Source organism: Hyla sarda, chromosome 2 (assembly GCF_029499605.1).
Source record: "Hyla sarda isolate aHylSar1 chromosome 2, aHylSar1.hap1, whole genome shotgun sequence".
Lineage (NCBI taxonomy): Eukaryota > Metazoa > Chordata > Amphibia > Anura > Hylidae > Hyla > Hyla sarda.
The window spans coordinates 218,855,420-218,879,958 of NC_079190.1; the positions used below are offsets into that span (position 1 = coordinate 218,855,420).

General features: G+C 42.7%; 1 protein-coding gene across 2 annotated transcripts in view; it reads right to left on the reverse strand.

The window, feature by feature from the left end:
* Positions 1 to 24,539, reverse strand: part of ATP2A3 (ATPase sarcoplasmic/endoplasmic reticulum Ca2+ transporting 3) — a 269,997-nt gene that overhangs the window by 13,318 nt on the left and 232,140 nt on the right. For both annotated transcript variants that reach the window (XM_056556395.1, XM_056556396.1), the window contains exon 21: positions 2,643 to 2,718. In XM_056556395.1, the coding sequence (XP_056412370.1) occupies positions 2,643 to 2,718 (76 nt within the window). The remainder of the gene's footprint in view (positions 1 to 2,642; positions 2,719 to 24,539) is intronic.

The window sequence follows — 24,539 nt, forward strand, 5'->3', positions numbered from 1 at the left end:
CATCACCCCATGTGAAAATGAAAAATTTGGAGTAACACCATCATTTTAATGTTAAAAATCTAATTTTTCATTTTCACATCCAACTTCAAAGCAAACCTGTCAAACACCTGTAAGGTGTTCAGGCTCACTATACGCCTTGTTACGTTCCTTGAGGGTTGTAGTTTCCCAACTAGTGTGCCATGTGAAGTTTTTTTTTGCTGTTCTGGCACCATGGAGGCTTCCTAAATGCAACATGCCCCCCAAAAACCATGAGAGCAAAATTGTCCCTCCAAAATCCCACAGTTACTCTTTCCCTCTTGAGCCATGTTGCGAGCCCTCAGAGCACTTTACGTCAACATTGAGGTGCCCGCTACCTCTTGAAAAAGCTGCAGGAGCAGCGAAACATGTTGAGGGGGGCAGAGTAGGGATATTTTTAAACAACAAGCATAGTAGCAGCTCGGATTGCATTACGTGCACTGCAGGCACGTTCAGCTCAATCAATAGTGACAACTGATATTAGCAGAGAATTTTCTGCCAATCTATATAATTAATATCAATATATATTATACACATCGAGCTGCCTCTCTTGCTTAACTTTTTAACTGTGTGTAGTTTTGTTAATTTAGTACACCTTTAATTATTATTTAATAAAGCTTGTGGGATCACCATAAAGTATATGTATATATGGGAAAATAGGGTAATTTTTGGATTCCCCTAGGTGAGTCTATTTTCCATACAAGCAGAGAGTTTCAATGTTCGAAAAATGCTAAATTTTAATGAAATTTGGGGATTTTTTACTAAGAAAGGATGCAAGTAACAACAAAAATTTACCACTATGTAAAAGTAGAATATGTCATGAAAAAACAAATAAACAATCTCTGAATCAGAATAAATGGTAAAAGCATCCCAGAGTTATTAATGCTTAAAGTGACAGTGGTCAGAATTGCAAAAAATGGCTGAGCCCTTAAGGTAAAAATGGGCTAATGGGCCCACAAAATTAAGATCATGTGCCATTTGTACCGAAGAGTGCATTGCGTAGAAATGGATGCCCCCAAAATTTTATTTTTTTATTTTATGTTAATAAATAATAATTTTTTTGTTTTACTGTAGATTTTGTGGTAAAATGAGTGATATCTTTACAAAGTTCAATCGGTGGTGCAAAAAACAAGCCCTCATACGCGTCTGTAGGTGGAAACTTGAAAGAGTTATGATTTTTAGAAGGGGAAAAGGAAAAAAAACTAAAGCGCAAAAATAAAAAATCCATTGTCCTTAACCCCTTAAAGGGGTACTCTGTCCCAGGACATCTTATCCCCTATCCAAAGGATAGGGGATAAGATGTCTGATCGCGGTTGTCCCGCCGCTGGGGACCCCAGGGATCTCAGCTGCAGCACCCCGCTTTCATTACTGCACAGAGCAAACTCGCTCGGTGCATAATGACAGGCGATACAGGGGCCGGAGCATAGTGACGTCACGGCTCCGTTCCTCGTGATGTTACGCCCCCCTCCTATAGACTTGTATTGAGGGGGCGGGCCATGACGTCACGAGTTGCTCATTTTATGGGGTTTTGTTTGTAAGCAGTGCACTTTATGGTAAATTTGACATGTTCTTTTTATTTTGTGGGTCAATATGATTAACATGATACCCATGTTTACATGTTTTATGATTGTACAATTTTTTTAAACATACTTATTTTGTAAAAAAAAATAAAAATAAAATATTGACTGATTTTAAAAGTTTTAGGGGTCAGAAAAGAACATTATTTTTCTGTATACAGGGCAGTATGATGGCTCATTTTTTGTGCCCTGATCTGTAGTTTTTGTCTGTATCAATTTGGTTTTGATGGAACTTTTTATAAAATTTTACTGACATATGAAGTGACTAAAAATGGTATTTTTTTAAAGTTTAGTTTACACCCTTCACAGTGTGGAACCTCTAATTTCACTATAGATGCCGTGATCGGCATTGATCACGGCATCTATAGGGTTATTAGCGGACATCAGCGTAAATGCTGATGTCTGCCCATTATTATTAAAGGAGCACTCCAGACCATAAAAATTGTCCCCCATAGTGCCGGCAGTAAAAAAATATAAAGATGTACATACCTCCCTCCGCTCCCCCGGGGCCTCCGGTAACTGGCTCCGGTCTCCGCCGCGATCCACTTCCTAGTTGCGGGTGGTCGGATGAATCAGCCAATCACCAGCCGCAGCGCAGTCCGACTCGGCTAGCGATAGGCTGAGCGGCAATGTGACGTTTTCGGCCCCGGCCGCAGGTGCCGGTGTAGTGAAGAATTTTGTGTCCTGAAGCGTTTTCACACTGCCGCTTAGTCTATCGTCGGCCGAGTCGGACTGTGCTGCGGCTGGTGATTGGCTGATTCATCCGACCACTGGCAATCAGGAAGTGGATCGCGGCGGAGACAGGAGCCGGTTACCGGAGGCCTGGGGGAGCGGAGGAAGGTATGTACATCTTTATTTTTTTTTACTGCCGGCACTATGGGGGACAATTTTTATGGTCTGGAGTTCTCCTTTAAGTCCCCGGCTGCTGATCGCAGCCAGAGCTCACCTGCTATGTAGCAAGCACAGCTTCTGTGCACGCTTCAGTGCTGTACATTTAGGTCGCATGTCCTCAAGGGGTTAAATGATCCTTAATAAATAAAAAGCACTAACCCAGTTTGTTCTTGACTTCTAGAGGTCTTCATCTGAGTAGTTCCATTCCAGGACTGTTCTACAGTCTTCAGTAAACCTAGAAGGAATGGTGAATAGAAACCCAAGTTACAATCAAATGATATGAACAATAATTCCACATGATATCTGAAAACATATTATTAACTAACAGTCAATGACCTTGTACTTGTCCATCACATTTCTGAATATTACTGCTGCCCATTAAGACTGACCTAGTTATTCCCTTAACATTTCACATTTTCAGAAACCAATCAATTCTTTTTACTTACACAAGATTAACAAATGTGCCTGTGTAGCATTATTCTATACAAACAAGAACCATTAGTCTCAGCCCTGGAGAAAAAAAAAAAAAAGATCTATGCTATCCATTGTAAACAAAAAACTGCTTCAGGCTGGGGGTACACACACACACACGACACCCTTTTACCAATAGGCAAATAATTGAGATAAGGTCACAATAACTGCAGCATTGGATTGCACCTTATAGCTATGTTTTAGCATTCTTTAATTAAGTAATATATAATACTGAAAAATAAAAAATGATAAAAAAGCATTGGGATTTTCTGCAAAACAAAAATTATCTGTAGTAACACAATATAAAGCATGCCCAGTGGTGGCTAGAATTTTGGACTTCTATAATTTTTTTCAAAATTGTGACATAAATCTGTGACTAATAAAAATCCAAAACATGCCTCTTGCCCAATAAACCCCTAAATATGACCAATCAAATCTTTAAAGCACAAGTGTTTATTATAATAGAGATAATGTATATATATATCCATCCATATATATTTTTTTTTATGTTTATTCATCTGGACGTGTCTAAAGTTAAAGACTGAGACCCTGAGAGTTCTAAACTTTTGACATGTCTGGACACAAGTGCTGGGTACCCCTTTTTAAATCGTTAAACTTTCTCTGCTCATGGAGGAAAGAACAGATCCAATATCTGTGCACCACTTTAACCTCTTCATTCACTCTTTTTCAGGCGAGTGTTGTCCCGTTTTTTTTTATACCAAATTAGAAAGTAAGTGGGCCTCTTGGGCTATTCTCGAACGGATTGAAGCCATTAAAACATTCTTGTTGTTACCACAACTTCTGTACCTTTTCACATGGTAACGATTGGTGTCCCATTATATTATTTCAAATGTTAAAGGGGTATTTTACAGTTTTTTGGGGGTTCTGTGAGACAGTGTGGGCAAAGTCAGTTTTATGTGCTGCTAGGTGAATAGCAGTCTGGCTCTTGCAGTTGGGCTAAATTATTATTTTGCAGCTCATTTATCGCCTTTGGTATATCTTTATATGTATATCTGTATATCTTTTTTTTTTTTTTAATTCAAAGTTTTTTATTGGTTTTTCACTTGTTATCAAACGTCACAGAATTAGACAGGAATTCAATCATATTATAAAGAATGAGTAGCACAACATTACATCTTAAGATTCCCACTTCTGAGGAAACCATGTTAACATCTGTGAGAATATAGCAAATTGTGGTTAAAACAGAAAATAAAATAACAATAATAATAATAATAAGGGTGTGAGCTACTTTACCAGATCATGTAGCACATCACTCACGGTTCCAAATAGATCAAGAACTAAGTAATAGAACATAATAAGAGTACAGAAGTTCAGACCTAAGTTGTCATCTGCCCAGGTGAGAACACTACGCATAATGGGGAGTTGACAACCAAGATTTCCATCGAGTCAGAAATTTGTCATGCGTATATGTAGCTAAGGAGAAAGCCTTTTCATAGTTACAGATGAGGTTCAAGAGGTTGACTACTTCACTGAGGGAGGGAATTTTTTCCGATTTCCAGTTTCTGACTATATGTAATTTGGCAGCCATATATAAGTGGGCAAGAGGATACCGCACCTCACAAGGGACCGTATCAAAGTTCATGAGGAGAAGGACCTCCTCCGGGGCAAGGGTGTTCGGAGACTGCAGCATTTTGGTGGATAGCATTTCAATCCCCTTCCATAAATCCTTGAGGCGAGGGCATTCCCATAAAGTGTGAAGGAGTGAGCCAACCCCACCACAACCACGCCAACACAAGTTAGAAACAGTATTGTCAATGAGATGAAGTCTGGAGGGTGTGTAATACCATCTATAAATCGTTTTTGATACAGCTTCCTGGTGGTTCGTAGATCTGAACAGTGTACGTGAGTAGTTCAGCGCAGTGGACCACTGCTCTAGCGTAAAATCCTTCCCCAGATCAGATTCCCACTTTGTCATGTAATGATGTTTGGATAAGGCACATTTATCATGGAGAACATTATAAAAGAAGGTAATACCCTTTTTCGAGTCACTATTTAGATAAGTGAGTATGTCTCTCGGGATCTGGTGTTGGGAAGAGAAGTCTCTAGTCAGCAGACTACGCATTTGTAAGCTTTTATAGAATTCCCTATGGGGAACGTGAAAAGTAGCGTGTAAGGTGGGAAAATGAACATCTCCCTCTGGGGACAGTAGATCTTGGGCATTGCAAATGCCATATGTTTCCCAATGACGAATCTGCAGGTCCGGGATCAGGTATTCTAGGTAGTCAAGTGAGAAGGTCTTAAGAGGGCAGGGGATGCAAAATAACTTTTGACGCAGAGCATACCTCCACGCTGCATCAGATGAAGATACAGACAGGAGGTGCGACTTGGGGGGCTGTCGACCCCTCAATTGTAATAACATGCGGGATCTCAGAGAGATAGGAAGGGAGGAGTAGGACTCCACCTCCACCCATAATTTTTCAGTATTGTTAGACCACCAATTGGTAATGTGATCCAAATGGCATGCCATTAGGTAGTCCTCCAAGTGCGGTAAGCCGAGGCCCCCCCCTCTCCTATGTAAGGTCATTATGCGTCTAGCAATGCGAGGTCTTCTGTTTTGCCAGATAAATCGTGAGAGGTGTTTGTCAAGGGCAGAGAGATACTTTTTAGGGAGAATAATCGGGATAGTTCTAAATAAGTACAACAGTTTCGGAAGCAGCATCATTTTAAACGTTGCCAGTCGCCCAAACCATGAAGGTATAGATTTGGCATAGTCTTGCATGGAGCTATACAGAGATTGGGCAAGTGGCAAGAAATTGTTATGGAACAGTTTAGTTGTAGGGTGGGTAAGGCGGATACCTAAGTAGGATAGTGCGGAAGGTTGCCAGTCTAACGGAAACTTTTTACGTAGGGAGGAGATAAGGCGGGGATTTAAGGCTACTGGCATAATCTGGGATTTGGATGTATTCAGTTTATAGTAGGAGAGTGCGCTAAATGTCTCTATGGTCGAGAATAGGTGAGGTAGGGAGTCCTCTGCGTCCGTCAAGGTCAGCATCACATCGTCGGCAAAGAGCGCCAGTTTATGTTCAGTCGGTCCTATCCGTATACCTTTGACATTGGGATTCTCTCTAATGGCCTGGGCCAGTGGTTCAATGGATAGTGTGAACAGCAAAGGGGAAAAAGGACAACCTTGTCTGGTCCCATTCGACAGGGTGAACTGGTTAGATAGGGCTCCATTGGTGAAAACCTGCGCCGCCGGATTAGAGTACAATGCTGCAATCGCCGTCACAATGGAGCCCGAAAATCCGTATGAACGGAGCGCTGAGAAAGCATATCGCCAGTTCACCCTATCGAATGCCTTTTCGGCATCCAATGTCAGGAAAACAGACGGGACTTTGTAATGTTCGCAATGTTGGAGAAGAGAGATCACCTTTCTCGTATTATCCGGGGCCTGTCTTCCATTAGTAAACCCCACTTGATCCCTATGTAGCAGTTGGGGAATAATTGGTTTTAGACGTTCCGCTAGTATTTTCGCATAAATTTTCACATCACTGTTAAGCAGCGAAATAGGGCGGAAATTCGATGTCTGTTCAGTACTCTTACCCGGCTTGGGGATGGTTGTGATAAGGGCCGATAACATCTCTTTGGGTAAAGTGCCCGACTCCATCGCCCCACCAAACACCCTCAGCAGGTAAGGGACTAAAATCCCACTAAATTTACGGTAGTATTCGTTAGGCAACCCATCAGGTCCTGGCGCCTTATTCACTGGGAGCGAGTTGATCGCTTTTAGAATTTCTGCAGGAGTAATCGGTGAGTTGAGGGAGTCGAGCATGGGTTTGTCAACTCGAGGGAGCCGTATGGTGGACAAGAAGCCATCAATGGCCTCCTGGGTCGGCTGCGGGGTGTTCAAGTCCGTGTGCAAGTTGTAAAGCTTCTCATAATAATCTCTAAAGGCATTAGCTATACCTCTAGGAGAGGCCACAGGTGTACCTGATAGCGGGTGTTTGATACAAGCTATTCGTTGCTTGAGGTGAGCTGGTTTAATCCTCTTTGCTAATAGAGAACCCGGTTTGTTATCGTGAGAATAGTACTTTAATCTAGTCTTTTTAAAGCTCCTTTCACATTGATACAATAGAAGCCTACGGAGATGCATACGCTCGTTCATCAAATCTGTCAAAGTTTGTGGCGAGGGAACTCCTTTATGTATAGCCTCCAATGTAGCAATGCGATCAATAGCTGTCGTAATTTGAGTAGTCCGCTGACGTTTGAGGATAGAACCTAACTGTATGAAGGTGCCTCTGATAACTGGCTTATGGGCCAGCCATATCGTGTTTTTGTCAGTAGTAGGAGAATCATTTAGGGAGAAATAGTCTAACAGGGCAGACTCAATTTTCTTGGAGTGTTCTGAATGTGAGATAATGTGTGTGTTCGCCCTCCAAACGAAGTCACTATGTTTTGGAGACTGCTCTGAGAATGATACATTTACAGGGGCATGGTCGCTCCAAGTAATTTGTCCTATGGACGTGTCTAGTGTTTTATCAAGGAGAGACCTGCTCACTAGTATCATATCAATACGTGAGTAAGAGCGAAATCTGGGGGAGAAGTATGTATAATCCCTCTCTGTGGCATGCTGCAGCCTCCAAACATCAAACAAGTCCTGGTCGCCCAGTAGGGAATTAAGGGAGAAAGATCTATGGGAGGATTGATCCGACAGGTCCACAGTGGGATTAGAGATCGAATTGAAATCCCCACACACTACGACCTCACCTCTTTTGTGAAGATCAAGGAGTCTGAACACCTTCCTCAGGAACCGATTTTGTCTAGAATTTGGAGCATACAGATTAACAATTGTGTACTCGACATTGTCAATATAGCATACCAATAGGACATATCTACTATGCGGGTCAATAATACACTTTGTAATCTGGAAGGCAACACTATCTCTAACTGCAATCAGTACACCCCTCTTTTTGGAAGAGTAAGTGGAGTGGATAACATGTGGGTACTTTCTGTGTCGAAGCTGGGGAGTGTTGGTGGAGGACAAGTGCGTTTCTTGAATGCAAGCAATGGTCGCATTGCATCTCTCCAGCTCCTTCCACAGAAACTGCCTCTTGTATGGACTGTTAAGTCCATTCACATTCAGTGAAATTACATCAATTCCCATTTTGAGGTTACAGTGTCAACAGTAGTCGACCTCGGAGACGGACAACTAAACTTCCTCCCCACAAGATTAAAAACCCGACTGGTGCCTACAGACACCAGACGGGGATGTCACAACTAACAGCAATGCAATCAGAGATAATAGCAATATGGACTTAGCTATCTGAGTTGAGCAAAATAATAAGAAAGGGAAAAAGGAAGAACCAAATAAGAAAGGTAGTGGACAACTTGGCGGCAAGAATCACAACAAACTATGCCAGCTCTGGGGTAAACGTGGAACAAAAAGGACAATCAATCAAATACAGAAGTCATTCTGCATAGCATCACTTGCTTATCAGGAACTCAGCCATCAGGATCTCTATCATCAGCAGGAGGAGGAGGAGGGCCGGCTCTCAGTGGTTGATTTTCGGAACGTAGGTCGCCTGTAGGTGCATCGTCCAGAAGGCCCCATGACTTAAGCATATCCATGCCCTCATCCACAGAGGAAATGGCATAAGTCTTCCCTTGGCGTACAATCAACAATTTAGTAGGAAACCCCCACCTGTAGGGGACAGTCAGGTCTCGGAGCAGTCCTGTGAGAGGGCTAAAATCCCTCCGGGCCTGTAAAGTTGCTGCAGACAAGTCGGCATACATCCGAATATTGCTGTACGGGACTGGGAGCGAGGGGTGTTTCCTTGAATACTGGAGCAATTTATCCTTAGTTTGAAAGAATGTAAATCTCGCCAGTACATCTCTTGGCAGATCATCAGGCAGCGAGCGCGGCTTAGGCACCCTGTGTGCACGGTCAATGCTGTACTCATAAACTTCCATATCTGGTAATAAATTCCTAGTCAGTTCCTTGACAAATGGCAGGATCTGGGGACCCGTCACGGATTCTGGAATGCCGCGGAATTTAACATTATTACGGCGATTCCGGTCCTCAGAGTCTATGAGTTTAGCTTGTAATGCAGATACTTTATCCTCCAGGGTATCATGAGCCTCCGCCAGAACGTTATGCGTTTCTGCAAATGTCACCATATTGTTTTCTGTGAAGTTCATTTTTTGCTCCAGGACCTGCACAGATGATCTCAAAGGGTGCACAATCTGGGTTAGGTCTCTGTGCAGAGAAGTGCGAAACATCAGGAGCATCTCCTTGAGCGTTGTATCAGAGACCACTGTGTTAGAGGTAGGGTACGCCTTAAATAGATCAGGGTCAGGCAAGGTATTCAGGTCCGCACTAGGTAGTGGGTCAGATTGGGACCCAGGAGACTGCAGTCTAGGGCGCTGTTTCAGCGGGCTGACTTGGGGAGATTCAGGAGGATTCAGCCCTATTTCAACTTCACTAACTCCCTCCCCTCCATTCGCCCAGGGTTCGCTAGTATGGCCGCCTCCCTTCCCCACAGAGAACTCACCAGCCCGCAATGGCACCTGGGCGTCCGGTGAGCTCCAGTGCTCCGGGATCTCGAAGGACAGCCGGTGGTTCAGCTTTTGGCGTCTCGGGCCGTCTGGGCTCGTCTGCGGCGTGTTCCCAGAGCTGCAGTCTCTCGCTCTCTCCGCCTGGCTCTGCAGCTGCGACTGTAGGAGAGCGCGGGCCGCGGCGCCATCTTCTCCAGGCCTCTGCCGTTGCATGCCGGCCGGGAAAAAGTGTTGTAGGGGCTTAAATCTTCCCGTTTTAGAGTTCCGCTTTCTGCCCGATGTTGCCATTCTGTTCGCCCACACTTTAGGGTAGCTTTTAGTCGCTGGCGGCAGATTTAAGTGCTAATAAAGGATGCTTATGCAGGAGCGCTCTGTTCAAGCAGCCATCTCAGTCAGCGTCCAGACCACGCCCCTATATCTGTATATCTTTATACCCTCGTTGGGTTGAACAAGAATATGAATCTCCCTCTACTCCGGAACCATTCCTCTATCCTATGTGGTGTCCTCTCTTCTAATCTGGCATTATTGTATAGATTGAAAACTATATACTGTATGGTTTCTCCACACTTCCCTGTGGCTAGACTGTTTCAGAACCCAAATATTGTTTCTGGCCTACATACTCAAATTGTTCCAATGGAGCATAAATAAAAGGTTATATAGAATTTGGAGACTTCTTATACCGGCTAAGGATACTAAAGGTTGACTACTTTCATGAGGTCTATAAAATGCTTGCTGCTGAATTGTTTTGCTATAATAATATCTCTCCCTTTCTGAGCTATCTATTGGTCTATAATCCAAATATTACAACAAGGGCTTTGTTTACAGTCTCCAAAAAGCCAGCATACTATCTCTTAGATATACTTATCTGGTGCCCCCATGTTAAATTCTCAGAAAAGATAAACTTGGAAAAGGATCTTTCACAATCGTTTTGAAAGAGGAAATGATAAGATATGGCTGTCCTTCCTGTGAAAACTCTGTAATTTTTCTCCTTCATAGAGGATTTTATAGAGTTTATTTTCTATGGTATATGGCCCCTCCCGTTAGGGGAAGATTTTTCCCTTCTCATTACCTTTTTGTTTTTGCTGTTGTGGGCACCCAGGTACTTGTATTCATACATGATGGGATTGCATAAAAGTGAAGAGATTTTGGAGGCAGGTCTTTAAGTGTCCCTGCTATTTAAAAAAAATATTTTAACATGTCCCAGAAATAGGTCAAAAGTTTTGATTGGTTGAGATCTCAGTGCCTCCCCCCACTGATCAGGAGAATGAGTGGGGATAGGTGCAGCAATGTATGTCTTGCAACCCAATTTTATGTCACTGCCAGGGAGTGAAGCATGGTAATGCGTGATTCTCCCCACTTGTTCTCTTGAATAGTGAGGGTCTTGTCATAGAGACATGGCAAACGTTTTGATCAGTCCGGTTCCCAGTGCTTTGTCAAATGCTTCTTTTAAAACGACAGGGACACGATCATTCAACAGGGCTTCCTCTTAATTTTATTTATTTATGGTCAGGAAGGTCGCTATTGTGTCTTTGTGGAATAAATCTACCATCCCTTTGGACTTGGTGAAATTCAAGCTTACTTGGATAATCAACGACTTCATACATAGTATGGTCATTGATGAAGAGGTGTTATGCTATACCACCAAATTGTCAACCAAATTATTGCTTATAAAAGTCCCTTAGGGTGACAAAAAAAAAAAAGAGGTGTAAAAATAAATACCAAATTGTTTGGGTCACATCATATCCCAGAAGAAATGAAGTAAAAATCAGTCCAAAAATCCCATCTTCAGCATAATTGCAACAATTAAAAACTACAGATCAAGAATAGCATTATTCAAAGTATTATTAATAATGAAATAATAATGTATATGGTAAAAACCATATATGTTGGGTACTGTAACTGCATTTTGGTCTTAAATTTTTTTTTGCCAATTTACCCCCCAGATTTTTTTTTCCGTTTTGCAGTATATTTTATGGCTAAGTGAAGGATGTCATTACAAAGTAGAATTGATGCAACAAAAATAAGCCCTCCTGTGTCTCTGTAGATGGAAATTCTGCCAGGAATCCTTGTGGAATCAAAGTCCCATTGATGTCAAAGTAAGTTCCTAATTAAGAATATTTTCAGTGAGGAAATTCTGTAGTGTGATTCCACCCTTAGGTTAGAAGACAAGGAGGGAAAAAACAAAAATGCAAAAATGAAAATGTATCTGGTCAGTAAAGGGTTCTTTCCCTTTCTATAACGCGGGGCCACAGCGTCATAGCGGGTCGGGCCCAGCCTCTAACAACGGCCGGGACCCGTGGCTAATAGCACACGGCACTGATCGCGGTGCCGCACGCTATCAACCCTTTAAAGTGACCTTAAATGAAAGTAAACCAATGCCTGTTAGCTCAGGGAGCTGTTCGGTATCCCTGTGGTGAAATCGCGGCATTCCGAACAGCTGTAGGACAGCAGGAGTGTCCCCTTACCTGCCTCCTGTTGTTCGACGATCGGCAATGACATGCGGCTCACTGGTGCAGACTACGGAAGCCGGTAAGCTGCCTAGCAACATCTGAAGGGCTACAATTTGAGACCACTATATAGTGGTCTCTAAACTGTAGCCCTCCAGATGTTACAAAACTACAACACCCAGCATGCCCAAACAGCTGTTTGGGCATGCTGGGATTTGTAGTTCTGCAACAGCTGGAGGGCTACACTTTGAAGATCACTGTGCAGTGGTCTCTAAACTGTAGCCCTCCAGATGTTGCAAAACTGCAAATACCAGAATGCCCAAACAGCAAACAGCTGTCTCTGCATGCTGGGAGTTGTAGTTGCATACCTCCAGTTTTTGCATAACTACATCTCCCTTCGGCGATCAGTACATGCTGGGAGTTGTAGTTTTGCAACAGCTGGAGGCACACTGGTTGGAAAATACCGAGTTAGGTAACAGAACCTAACTGAAGGTTTTCCAACCAGTGTGCCTCCAGCTGTTGCTAAAGTACAACTCCCAGCATGCATGGTCTGTCAGTACATGCTGGGAGTTGTAGTTTTGAAACAGCTGGAGGTTTGCCATGTACATTAACACTGGCGGGTTTACAGTGAATTTCCTGCTTCAAGTTTGAGCTGCGGCAAATTTTCGTACGCTACACTAACACTACATTAACACATAATAAAGGGTAAAACACTACATATACACCCCCTTACACGGTCCCCCCCAATAAAAATGAAAACGTATCGTACGGCAGTGTTTCCAAAATGCAGCTTCCAGCTGTTGTAAAACAACAACTCCCAGCATTTCCGGACAGCCACTGACTGTCCAGGAATGTTGGGGGTTTAGCAACAGTTGGAGGCACCCTGTTTGGGAATCACTGGCGTAGAATACCCCTATGTCTACCCCTATGCAATCCCTGAGGCTAAGTTTCCACTTGTTTTTTTTTCTGGCAAGTTTTGGAATACTGCCACTGCAGTTTTGGAGCCAAAGACAGAAGTGTATTCAAAAGGAATAGGACATATAAAGGAAGAACTTGTACTTCTCCTCCCTTATGGATCCACTTCTGACTTTGGCTCAAAAACTGCAGTGGCAGTATTCCAAAAACTGCCAGAAAAAAAGTGGAAACTTAGCCTAATTTAGTCCTCAAAGCTCTCTCACTACGGAGCCCTGTTGTATTTCAAGGAAACAGTTTAGGGCCACATATGAGTTATTTCCGTACTCGGGAGCTATTGCACTACAAATTTTGGGGGACTTTTTCTCCTTTTACCCCTTATGAAAAGGAAAAGTTGGGGTCTACTCCAGCATGTATTTTAGCATAAGGTAAAAGGAAAAAAAAAGACCCCCAAAATTTGTAACGCAATTTCTCATGAGTACGGAAATACCCCATATGTGGACGTAAAATGCTCTGCGGATGCACAACAAGGCTCAGCAGTGAGAGCGCACCATGTACATTTGAGGCCTAAATTGGTGATTTGCACAGGGGTGGCTGATTTTACAGCCGTTCTGACAAACGCAAAAAAATAAATCCCCACGTGTAACCCCATTTTGGAAACTACACCCCTCACAGAAATGCTGGTGTTACCCTAAATTTTTCATTTTCACAAGGGAAAATAGGAAAAAAAAGCCCCCCAAAATTTGTAACCCCATTTCTTCTGAGCAAGAACATACCCCATATGTGGATGTAAAGAGCTCTGCGAGTGCACTACAATGCTCAGAAGAGAAGGAGCGCAATTGGGATTTTGGAGAGAAAATGTATCCGGAATTGAAGGCCACGTGTGTTTACAAATCCCCCATAGTGCCAGAACAATGGACCCCCCCCCCATGTGACCTCATTTTGGAAACTACACCCCTCATGTAATGTAATAAGGGGTACAGTGAGCATTTACGCCCCACAGGTGTCTGACACATTTTTGGAACAGTGGTCCGTTAAAATGAAATATGTAATTTTTCATTTGCACAGTCCACTGTTCCAAAGATCTGTCAAACGCCAGTGGGGTGTAAATACTCCCTTCACCCTTTATTCAATTCTGTGAGGGGTGTAGTTTACAAAATGGGGTCACATGTGGGGGGGTCCACTGTTTTGGCACCACGGGGGGCTTTGTAAACGCAGATGGCCCCTGACTTCCATTCCAAACAAATTCTCTCGCCAAAATCTCAATGGCGCTCCTCCTCCTCTGATCATTGTAGTTTGCCCGCAGTGCACTTGACGTCCACACGTGGGGTATTTCCATACTCAGAAGAAATGGAATTACAAATTTTGGGGGTCATTTTCTCCTATTACCCCTTGTAAAAATGTAGAATTTGGTGAAAAAACTGCATTTTAGTGAAAACATTTTTTTTTTCCAAGCCGGCTTCTTACATGACAGTGGGCTCAGCCTATCACTGGCCGGGGCGGGGCATCGCTTCGGCCGGTGATAGGCTGACTGCTGTCCACGTTCCAGTCCCCTGCGTGCGGCCGAGGTGGGTGAGTTAAAAGTTTATTTTCTGTATCTTTTGCAGCCCGGGCATAGGTATACAGCATACAGCAGTGGTCTCAAACCTGCGGACCTCCAGCTGTTGCAAAACTACAACTCCCAGCATGCTGGGAGTTGTAGTTTTGCAACATCTGGAGGTCTGCAGGTTGGAGACCACTGGTGTACAGTATAAAGTTCCAGCGCCTGGCGGCCCCCAACAAAGAGGAGGAGGGCAGTGCTTGACATCTGTGAGTAGTACCCCGCTGGGCTGATCATTAATTGGGGGAGCAGAACAGTGCTGGTGGGTAGACATAGGATTAGTTCCCCGATGTGGGGACAGCGCTGCGCTGATAATACATTCCCGTGGGGGAAGGGCCCAACCGGTATTGCGGTATGGGGGGAAATTCATATCGTGCAGCCCAAAAAATTCGGTATTCGGTATGAACCGTTATACCGCCCAGCCCTATTGAGGGCTATAGTTTCCAAAATAGTATGCCATGTGTTTTTTTTTTGCTGTTCTGGCACCACAGGGGCTTCTTAAATGCGACATGCCCCCCAAAAACCATTTCAGCAAAATTCACTCTCCAAAATCCCATTGTGTCTCCTTCCCTTCTGAGTCCTCTACTGCGCCCGCCGAACACTTGACATACACATGAGGTATTTCCTTATTCGAGAGAAATTGGGTTACAAATTTTGGTGGGCTTTTTCTCCTATTACACCTTGTAAAAATTCAAAAACTGGGTCTACAAGAACATGGGTTAACACACTTACTGAATGTCATTTTGAATACTTTGAGGGGTGCAGTTTTTATAATGGGGTTATTTATTGGGTATTTCTAATATGAAGGCCCCTCAAATCCCCTTCTAAACTGAACTGGTCCCTGAAAAATTCCGATTTAGAAAATTTTGTGAAAAATTGGAAAATTGCTGCTGAACTTTGAAGCCCTCTGATGTCTTCCAAAAGTAAAAACATGTCAACTTTATGATGCAAACATAAAGTAGACATATTGTATATATGAATCAATATATAATTTATTTGCAATGTCTATTTTCCTTACAAGCAGAGAGCTTCAAAGTTAGAAGTATCAACGAAAATTTACCACTAACATAAAGTAGAATATGTCACGAAAATCTCGGAATCTAATTTATAAGTAAAAGCATCCCAGAGTTATTAATGCTTAAAGTGATAGAGGTCAGATTTGAAAAAAAAAATGCTCCCGTCCTTATGGTCATAATGGGCTCCGTCCCCAAGGGGTTAAATACATTCACTTTTTTCTTTCTAAATTAAAATTTTCCGCAATTGAATCTGCAGTGGTAAAGACTTACAATCCATATGATTTAGTGTGGATTTGCAGCAGCAGATTTAGGCTATGATCTCAATTAGTTATTTGAGACTTTTTTTTTTTTTTTAAATCTTATTTTGGTCAATATTTTTACCAAAACCAGAAATGGAACGGATGTGGAGAAAAAAAAATAATGGGAAGTTTTTCACGCTGTTCTGTGTTTTGAATACACTTCTGTGAATATGGCATTACATGAACTTTTTCAGAAATATAAGTTACAGTAGCTCTTTGTTGGAATTGGAGCAGGTGGGCTAGCCTTTACCACCCTATGACCCTGTTAATGTTGTCCTTTACTTTTGGTAGGTTTTGGAAATACGATCACAATTTGTCCTTTGTTCTAGTTAATAAGATCATTTCAACACATTAACTAAAGACCTAGGTACATTTGCTGCCTAACTAATATATCCCACCCCTTGACAGCCACCAATATCAATAAAATTATTATTTAACTTCCCTTGGTTTTAACGCTACATCTTATTTTGTATACAGTATAATATATATATATTACACACACACACACGCAGAGCTGGTTGGTAATGTAACTGTGCGGGAAAACCTTGGTAATAGCGACCACAATATAGTTACTTTTGATTTAAAATGTAGAAAACAAAGACAGGCAGGGAAGGCAAAAACATTTAACTTTAAAAAGGCAAATTTCCCTGGGCTGAGATCTGCACTACAGGACATAGACTGGGGGGAGGTGTTCTCAAATACTGATACAGAAGGTAAATGGGACATCTTTAAATCAACTCTAAATAACTATACAGCTAAATATATAACAAAGGGGAACAAATATAAACGATTAAAACTAAATCCTACATGGCTGACAAATGATGTTAAAAGAGCAATAAACAACAAAAAATAGCTTTCAAAAAATACAAATCTGATGGGTCAGCTATAACCTTTAAACAGTACAAGGAGCTTAAAGGGTAGCTCCCACCATCCTGGCCGGGGAGCCAATGCACTCACTCCCGCCTGTCTGATTGACAGGCAGGGAGCTAGTGCAGCCTAACTGAAAAAGGACTGATTGCCACTCCAAAATCAGTCCTTTTTCAGTGGCCGGTTTTTAAATGTAAATTAAACCTTTCTAATGAAAAAATAATAATAAAAGTATATTAGAGATATGTTGAAGTACATAAGTACTACAACATATCAAAAAATAAAGTTGGTGACAGTGCCCATTTAATAAAATCTGTGAAAATGTAATAAAAATAGCAAAAATTCAAAATGAGAGACAGGTGGCCAAAGAAAGCAAAACTAATCCGAAATATTTTTTTAAATATATAAATGCAAAAAAAAAAAACAAGGACAGAGCATGTAGGACCCCTTAATAATGATAATGGGGAGGTTGTCACAGGCGATAAAGAGAAGGCGGAGCTACTGAATGGGTTCTTTAGTTCTATATACTAAGGAAGAAGGAGCTGACATTGGCCAGGTCAGTGCTGGTAACACATCATGTAATGTACTGAACTGGCTTAATGTAGAGATGGTACAAGGTAAGTTAAGTAATATAAATGTAAGCAAATCTCCAGGGCCAGATTGACTACACCCAAGTGTTCTTAGAGAGGTAAGTTCAGTAATATCTGTACCCCTGTTCATGATATTTAGAGATTCACTGGTGTCTGGTATTGTGCCAAGGGACTGGCACAAGGTGAATGTGGTGCCAATATTCAAAAAGGGCTCTAGGTCTTCCCAAGGAAACTATAGACCGGTAAGTTTAACGTGCATTGTGGGTAAATTGTTTGAAGGACTTATAAGGGATTACATACAGGAATACATAGGGGATAATTGTATTATAAGTGATAGCCAGCATGGGTTTACTAAGGATAGAAGTTGTCAAACCAATCTAATTTGCTTTTATGAAGATGTGAGTAGAAGTCTTGACAGAGGAATGGCTGTGGATATGGGGGAAGATTTATCAAAACCTGTGGAGAGGCAAAGTTGCCCAGTTGCCCATAGCAACCAATCAGCTTGCTTCTTTCATTCTTAACAAGGCCTCTGCAAAATGAAAGAAGCGATCTGATTGGTTGCTATGGGCAACTGGGCAACTTTGTCTCTGCACAGGTTTTGATAAATGTCCCCCATAGTGTTTCTGGATTTTGCTAAAGCGTTTGATACTGTCCCTCATAGACGTCTGACAGGTAAGTTAAGGTCTTTGGGTTTGGAAACTTTAGTTTGTAACTGGATTGAACACTGGCTCATGGATCATACCCAGAGAGTGGTGGTCAATGATTCGTACTCTGATTGGTCCCCGGTTATTAGTGGTGTACCCCAAGGTTCAGTACTGGGCCCGCTGTTTAACCCCTTAACGACCAAGGACGTATATTTTAGTCCTTGGCCGGCTCCGGCGATATAACGCGGGGTCACGCGGTGACCCTGCGTCATATCGGTTCGGTCCCGGCATGTATCTGATGCCGGGACCCGGGGCTAATAGCGCGCGGCAGCGATCGCGGAGCAGCGCGCTATTGACCCTTTAGACGCGGCGTTCAAAGTTGAACACCGCGTCTAAACTGAAAGTGAAAGCTGCTTGGCTGCTCAGCGGGGCTGATCAGGACTACCGCAGTGAAAATGCGGTGTCCCAATCAGCTGGGACACGAGCGGAGGTCCTCTTACCTGCCTCCGGCGTGTCCCCTCGGCGATTGATTGCTCCAAGCCTGTGATTCAGGCTTGAGCAATCGACCACCGATAACGCTGATCATTGCAAAGCTATTGCTTTGCAGTGAACAGTGCTGGCAATCCGTGTGTGCAGTGTTATAGGTCCCTATGGGAGCTATAACACGGCAAAAAAAAAGTTAATAAATGTGATTTAACCCTTTCCTTAATAAAAGTTCAAATCACCCCCCTTTTCCCATAAAAAAAAAACAAAAAACACCATGTAAATAAAAATAAATATAAACATATGTGGTATCGCCGCGTGCATAAATGTCCGAACTATAAAAATATATAATTAATTAAACCGCACGGACAATGGCGTACGCACAAAAAAATTCCAAAGTCCAAAATAACGTATTTTTGGTCGCTTTTTATATCATGAAAAAATGAATAAAAAGCGATCAAAAAGTCCGATCAATACAAAAATGGTACCGCTAAAAACTTCAGATAACGGTGCAAAAAATGAGCCCTCATACTATCCCATATGCGGAAAAATAAAAAAGTTATAGGGGTCAGAAGATGACAATTTTAAACGTATACATTTTTCTGTATGTAGTTATGATTTTTTACACAAGTACAACAAAATCAAAGTAGGGTATCATTTTAATCGTATGGACCTACAGAATAAAGATCAGGTGTCATTTTTACCGAAAAATGTACTGCGTAGAAACGGAAGCCCCCAAATTTACAAAAGGGCGTTTTTTCTTCAATTTTGGCGCACAATGATTTTTTTTCCCGTTTCGCCGTAGATTTTTGGGTAAAAGGACTGATGTCATGGCAAAGTAGAATTGGTGGCGCAAAAATAAGCCATCATATGGATTTTTAGGTGCAAAATTGAAAGGGTTATGATTTTTAAAAGGTGAGGAGGAAAAAACGAAAGTGCAAAAACGGAAAAACCTGTGGTCCTTAAGGGGTTATTTATCAATGATATAGAGGATGGCATTAACAGCTCTGTTTCTATCTTTGCAGATGACCCCAAGCTTTGTAGCATGGTACAGTCTATAGAGGATGTGCATAAGTTACAAGATGACTTGGATAGACTAAGTGTTTGGGCATCCACTTGGCAAATTAGGTTCAATGTGGATAAATGTAAAGTTATGCATCTGGGTACTAATAACCTGCATGCGTCGTATGTCTTAGGGGGGATTAAACTGGCAGAGTCACTGGTAGAGAAGGATCTGGGTGTACTTGTAGATCACAGACTACAGAATAGCATGCAATGTCAGGCTGCTGCTTCCAAAGCCAGCAGGATATTGTCATGTATAAAAAGAGGCATGGACTCGAGGGACAGGGACATAATACTCCCCCTTTATAAAGCATTGGTACGGCCTCACCTGGAATATGCTGTTCAGTTTTGGGCACCAGTCCATAAAAGGGACACTGTGGAGCTGGAAAGGGTGTAGAGACGCGCGACTAAACTAATATGGGGCAATGAACATCTTAGCTATGAGGAGCGATTAAAGGAGTTACAATTGTTTAGTCTTGAGAAGTATATTAATGGCCCATACAAAAAATATGGAGAAAAACTGTTCCAGGTTAACCCCCCCCCCCCCCCCCCAAAGGACGAGGGGGCACTACCTCCGTCTGGAGAAGAAAAGGTTTAGTCTCAAGGGGCGATACGCCTTCTTTACCATAAGAACTGTGAACTTATGGAACAGTCTACCTCAGGAACTGGTCACAGCAGGAAAAATGTACAGCTTTAAAACAGGTTAGATACATTCCTGGAACAAAATAACATTAATGCTTATGAAGAAATATAAAATCCCATTCCTTCCCAAAATCGCGCCACACCCCTACCCTTCAATTCCCTGGTTGAACTTGATGGACATATGTCTTTTTTCAACCGTACTATGTAACTATATATATATATATATATATATATATATATATATATTTATATACTCCTCTGCAAAATGTTTTTGGCTCTTTGACTTTCTAATGTTTAGCCTATGCACATTAAAGAATTTACTCTCCTTTGCTGACAATATTCAATCTCTTCCTGTTCTTCTGCTGCTGTAGATATGAAGTAATGTGTGGTCAGAGATGCTTATTTTTTTGTTACTTTTTCTTTCATGCCATATAGAACAAACCTGGTCATTTTCAATTTTTTATTTATTTAAACAACAAAGTACAGTACACCTCTTTGCCATGGAAAAGTTACAGAAGTATCGATTAAGTTGGTCATTGTATGTCAATAATGCCCATACTGTTAACAAATTGAGGTGTTCAGAATGTCTTTACTGACACCTATTGGTTAAATGATATTACAGCTCCTCTGTCATAAGGCTTCTCACATGTTACCAAGTAATACAGGAGTTGTACAGCCTAATGCAGGCTTGCTCAACATATGGACTGCATGCAGCCTACCAAAAAATTCCTTGCACCCCATGATTATAGTGCACTAGAGTAGGACCTTCAATTACTCCCTGATCCTGGACACATAACTGAAGACCGTATGCCACAGGTGCAGCCATATGAGCAGACCATGATAGTTCAAAAACGTTAACATTGTCAGACTTGAACAGGGCAAGTTACTTAATTATAAATAATAAGTTTTTTCTGAACAGTGCGGTCAGTAAGTGTCACCATATACAGCAGTGTGGTCAGTGAGTGTCACCATATACAGCAGTGTGGTCAGCGAGTGTCACCATATACAGCAGTGTGGTCAGTGAATGTCACCATATACAGCAGTGTGGTCAGTGAATGTCACCATATACAGCAGTGTGGTCAGTGAGTGTCACCATATACAGCAGTGTGGTCAGTGAATGTCTCCATATACAGCAGTGTGGTCAGTGAGTGTCTCCATATACAGCAGTGTGGTCGGTGAGTGTCTCCATATACAGCAGTGTGGTCGGTGAATGTCTCCATATACAGCAGTGTGGTCAGTGAATGTCTCCATATACAGCAGTGTGGTCAGTGAATGTCTCCATATACAGCAGTGTGGTCAGTGAATGTCTCCATATACAGCAGTGCGGTCAGTGAGTGTCACCATATACAGCAGTGCGGTCAGTGAATGTCTCCATATACAGCAGTGCGGTCAGTGAATGTCTCCATATACAGCAGTGCGGTCAGTGAGTGTCACCATATACAGCAGTGCGGTCAGTGAATGTCTCCATATACAGCAGTGCGGTCAGTGAATGTCTCCATATACAGCAGTGCGGTCAGTGAATGTCTCCATATACAGCAGTGCGGTCAGTGAATGTCTCCATATACAGCAGTGCGGTCAGTGAGTGTCACCATATACAGCAGTGTGGTCAGTGAATGTCACCATATACAGCAGTGTGGTCAGTGAATATCTCCATATACAGCAGTGTGGTCAGTGAATGTTACCATATACAGCAGTGTGGTCAGCGAGTGTCACCATATACAGCAGTGTGGTCAGTGAATGTCACCATATACAGCAGTGTGGTCAGTGAGTGTCACCATATACAGCAGTGTGGTCAGTGAATGTCACCATATACAGCAGTGTGGTCAGTGAGTGTCACCATATACAGCAGTGTGGTCGGTGAATGTCACCATATACAGCAGTGTGGTCAGTGAGTGTCACCATATACAGCAGTGTGGTCAGTGAATGTCACCATATACAGCAGTGTGGTCAGTGAGTGTCACCATATACAGCAGTGTGGTCGGTGAATGTCTCCATATACAGCAGTGTGGTCAGTGAGTGTCACCATATACAGCAGTGTGGTCGGTGAATGTCTCCATATACAGCAGTGTGGTCAGTGAATGTCTCCATATACAGCAGTGTGGTCAGTGAATGTCTCCATATACAGCAGTGTGGTCAGTGAATGTCTCCATATACAGCAGTGTGGTCAGTGAGTGTCACCATATACAGCAGTGTGGTCAGTGAGTGTGACCATATACAGCAGTGTGGTCAGTGAGTGTCACCATATACAGCAGTGTGGTCAGTGAATGTCTCCATATACAGCAGTGTGGTCGGTGAATGTCTCCATATACAGCAGTGTGGTCAGTGAATGTCTCCATATACAGCAGTGTGGTCGGTGAATGTCTCCATATACAGCAGTGTGGTCAGTGAATGTCTCCATATACAGCAGTGTGGTCAGTGAATGTCTCCATATACAGCAGTGTGGTCAGTGAGTGTCTCCATATACAGCAGTGTGGTCGGTGAATGTCTCCATATACAGCAGTGTGGTCGGTGAATGTCTCCATATACAGCAGTGTGGTCAGTGAATGTCACCATATACAGCAGTGTGGTCGGTGAATGTCTCCATATACAGCAGTGTGGTCAGTGAATGTCTCCATATACAGCAGTGTGGTCGGTGAATGTCTCCATATACAGCAGTGTGGTCAGTGAATGTCTCCATATACAGCAGTGTGGTCAGCGAGTGTCACCATATACAGCAGTGTGGTCAGTGAATGTCTCCATATACAGCAGTGTGGTCAGTGAATGTCTCCATATACAGCAGTGTGGTCAGTGAGTGTCTCCATATACAGCAGTGTGGTCGGTGAATGTCTCCATATACAGCAGTGTGGTCGGTGAATGTCTCCATATACAGCAGTGTGGTCAGTGAATGTCACCATATACAGCAGTGTGGTCGGTGAATGTCTCCATATACAGCAGTGTGGTCAGTGAATGTCTCCATATACAGCAGTGTGGTCGGTGAATGTCTCCATATACAGTAGTGTGGTCAGTGAATGTCTCCATATACAGCAGTGTGGTCAGCGAGTGTCACCATATACAGCAGTGTGGTCAGTGAATGTCTCCATATACAGCAGTGTGGTCAGTGAATGTCTCCATATACAGCAGTGTGGTCAGTGAGTGTCTCCATATACAGCAGTGTGGTCGGTGAATGTCTCCATATACAGCAGTGTGGTCGGTGAATGTCTCCATATACAGCAGTGTGGTCAGTGAATGTCACCATATACAGCAGTGTGGTCGGTGAATGTCTCCATATACAGCAGTGTGGTCAGTGAATGTCTCCATATACAGCAGTGCGGTCAGTGAGTGTCTCCATATACAGCAGTGTGGTCAGCGAGTGTCACCATATACAGCAGTGTGGTCAGTGAGTGTCACCATATACAGCAGTGTGGTCGGTGAATGTCTCCATATACAGCAGTGTGGTCAGTGAATGTCTCCATATACAGCAGTGTGGTCAGCGAGTGTCACCATATACAGCAGTGTGGTCAGTGAATGTCTCCATATACAGCAGTGTGGTCAGTGAATGTCTCCATATACAGCAGTGTGGTCAGTGAGTGTCTCCATATAAAGCAGTGTGGTCGGTGAATGTCTCCATATACAGCAGTGTGGTCGGTGAATGTCTCCATATACAGCAGTGTGGTCAGTGAATGTCACCATATACAGCAGTGTGGTCGGTGAATGTCTCCATATACAGCAGTGTGGTCAGTGAATGTCTCCATATACAGCAGTGCGGTCAGTGAGTGTCTCCATATACAGCAGTGTGGTCAGCGAGTGTCACCATATACAGCAGTGTGGTCAGTGAGTGTCACCATATACAGCAGTGTGGTCGGTGAATGTCTCCATATACAGCAGTGTGGTCAGTGAATGTCTCCATATACAGCAGTGTGGTCAGCGAGTGTCACCATATACAGCAGTGTGGTCAGTGAATGTCTCCATATACAGCAGTGTGGTCAGTGAATGTCTCCATATACAGCAGTGTGGTCAGTGAGTGTCTCCATATAAAGCAGTGTGGTCGGTGAATGTCTCCATATACAGCAGTGTGGTCGGTGAATGTCTCCATATACAGCAGTGTGGTCAGTGAATGTCACCATATACAGCAGTGTGGTCGGTGAATGTCTCCATATACAGCAGTGTGGTCAGTGAATGTCACCATATACAGCAGTGTGGTCGGTGAGTGTCTCCATATACAGCAGTGTGGTCAGTGAATGTCTCCATATACAGCAGTGTGGTCAGCGAGTGTCACCATATACAGCAGTGTGGTCAGTGAATGTCTCCATATACAGCAGTGTGGTCAGTGAATGCCTTCATCTGTGAGATGGTGCTTTACATTTTTAGCATATTCAGGTCAACAGATATGTAAAAAATCCTTCTCTATTGTGAGCTTGAATAAAAAACAAGCAATCAACTCCAACTGATGAACACATGGAAGATATTTTGGAAAAACTGATTTCAAAACATTATTCTGGAGCACAGTAAACTTATTGCTGACAAGAAGTGT